The 2,020-nt window shown below is 42.4% G+C and overlaps 1 protein-coding gene across 4 annotated transcripts in view; it reads right to left on the bottom strand.

Annotated features, from left to right (window-relative positions):
- Positions 1-476: 476 nt before the first annotated feature.
- The window catches only part of LOC109544842 (zinc transporter ZIP3), an 8,835-nt gene continuing 7,291 nt past the window's right edge, over positions 477-2,020 (bottom strand). For all 4 annotated transcript variants that reach the window (XM_019915212.2, XM_019915214.2, XM_019915211.2 and 1 more), the window contains exons 3-4: positions 1,294-1,474; positions 477-1,234 (exon numbers count right to left, since the gene is read on the bottom strand). In XM_019915212.2, the coding sequence (XP_019770771.1) occupies positions 625-1,234; positions 1,294-1,474 (791 nt within the window). In that variant the 3' untranslated portion in view covers positions 477-624. The remainder of the gene's footprint in view (positions 1,235-1,293; positions 1,475-2,020) is intronic.

The following is a 2,020-nucleotide window of genomic DNA, read 5'->3' as shown; positions in this document are numbered from 1 at the left end:
TCGGAGGCAAAATGAGCAAGAACGCTCATTTGTACATCATTCTAGACAGAAATAAATGGCCTTTTTAGAAAGTGAACCATCGATAAGGAAATGTTGGCAGCTTTCTCAAAAAATGCTTGAATTCAAGAAGTTTTAGATTTGCGTGATTTTTTTTGAATTGCAAAATCCACTTGAACATGACGTTGCTTTTTTCGAAGTTTCTCAAGAACCATTCGAGCCACAGAATTCGTTTTGGCATCGTTGGATAGAGAATTGAATGGGGGGGTCATGGGGGTGATGACCCTATGATCCCCACTGGATCCACCCTTGCGCGTAACATAAAATGCGGAAACATTTGCGTTCGTCCAATGGTCCCCATGCAAAACTGTACAGTTTTAACTGTAAGGAAGCACAGATGGGCGTATTCTGAATATCAGTGGGGGAAACCTAAAGATGCCAAAACATTGTGGAAGGTTATTTAAATAAAACGTTAAAGACTTGTTTCCAAGCCCACGGCAGTTTATAAACATTCATACATATTTACAAAGTTCTCTAAGCTTGATTGAGTACAAAAATGGCTCACCCCTGCTCTGCCCATGTTAACGCTAATATCACAATGGTCCTGGTCGCTCTCAAAATAAAAGTTTAGATAACGGTTATTCCAAACATGCAGGAAAACCCAATAAACACCGAGGCACATTGTCGTAAGCCGGTTTTCCTCTCGTTTTGCAAAATTTCAAAAAACACCACATAGAGCAGGGTGCCAGAGGCTATCCCTTGAAGGAACACTGATATCACGTCGGCTACGCTCACCTCCAAATTGCTGATGGCCATGCCGATGCCTATCCCCAAAGGGCTGACTACCGCGAAAGTGAACACATACGTTACAACCAAGAACGTTTTCATTTGGGACGCCACTAACTCCACCCCTATACAAAAAGCTATAACTAGCTTATGAGCAGCCACTGCTCCAAACATGTACCACACGTTTCCTGATCCCGACTCCAAACCGACTGCCAGTCCCTCGAACAGTTCATGCACGGATAGAGCCAGCACTATGAGCAAACCTCTGATGGCTTTCACTGTTGAGTCGATCTCATCCTGCATTATGTGGGTGTGATGGTGCCCATCGTGGTGGTGAACGTGAACTTCATTCAGCTTTGGCTCGTGAGCCAGAGATGTTCTAGGAGTAACATCGCCTCGACGGATTGATAGGGTTCGCATCAGAGTGGAGGCTTCGCTCTTAGTTTCTCGACTAATCAATTAATAACCAGGATTTAATTGAATTTGAGGTTTCATTCTACTGGCACTTACTGATGCAGATAAACGTGCACGCACTCTTCGACGAAATACATCACAAAGAAGCCGATGCACATCAGGAGTTCTGCATAGTGGATTTCCAGGTCGGGTGTGTAGTTTAAATCTTCAAAGGTTTCTGCTACTTCGGGTAGTAGGTGAAGGAAGGTAGTGCAGAGCAAGACGCCTCCACCGAAGCCTAGATAATGCTTTTTTATAGGAAATAAAGGGAAATTTACACGGCAGGCGAGTCTAGTAAAGTGTTGGTAGATAAGAAAACTCATGAATTAATGCTTTTTTAATATTCCGATTTAATTGAGGAATTAAAAAAAATTGTTTTTTTGGAACATTTGTACTGCAAATTTGTTCCGACCTGAGACTCATGTTTTAGTGCAGAGTTCGCCTCCTTTCTCTTTGGGCAAATGGTAGATTCTCGAGTGCCCAAGGGCGGATCAAGGGGGGGTCATGGGGGTCATGACCCCCCCATTCCATTCTCTATCCAACGATGCCAAAACGAATTCTGTGTCTCGAATGGTTCTTGAGAAACTTCCAAAAAAGCAGCGTCATGTTCAAGTAGATTTTGCAACTCAAAAAAAAACCACTTAAATCTAAAACTTCTTGAATTCAAGCATTTTTTTAAAGAAAACTGACAACATTTCCCCATCCATGGTTCACTTTCTAAAAAGGCCATTTATTTCTGTTTAGAATGATGTACAAATGAGGGTTCTTGCTCATTTTGCCTCCG

The sequence above is a fragment of the Dendroctonus ponderosae genome, unplaced genomic scaffold, assembly GCF_020466585.1.
Source record: "Dendroctonus ponderosae isolate FM_Combo_2020 unplaced genomic scaffold, Dpon_F_20191213v2 Dpon_F_20191213_8, whole genome shotgun sequence".
Classification (NCBI taxonomy): domain Eukaryota; kingdom Metazoa; phylum Arthropoda; class Insecta; order Coleoptera; family Curculionidae; genus Dendroctonus; species Dendroctonus ponderosae.
Note: the sequence above shows the minus strand (reverse complement) of the source record. Positions and strands in the feature narration are given on the sequence as shown.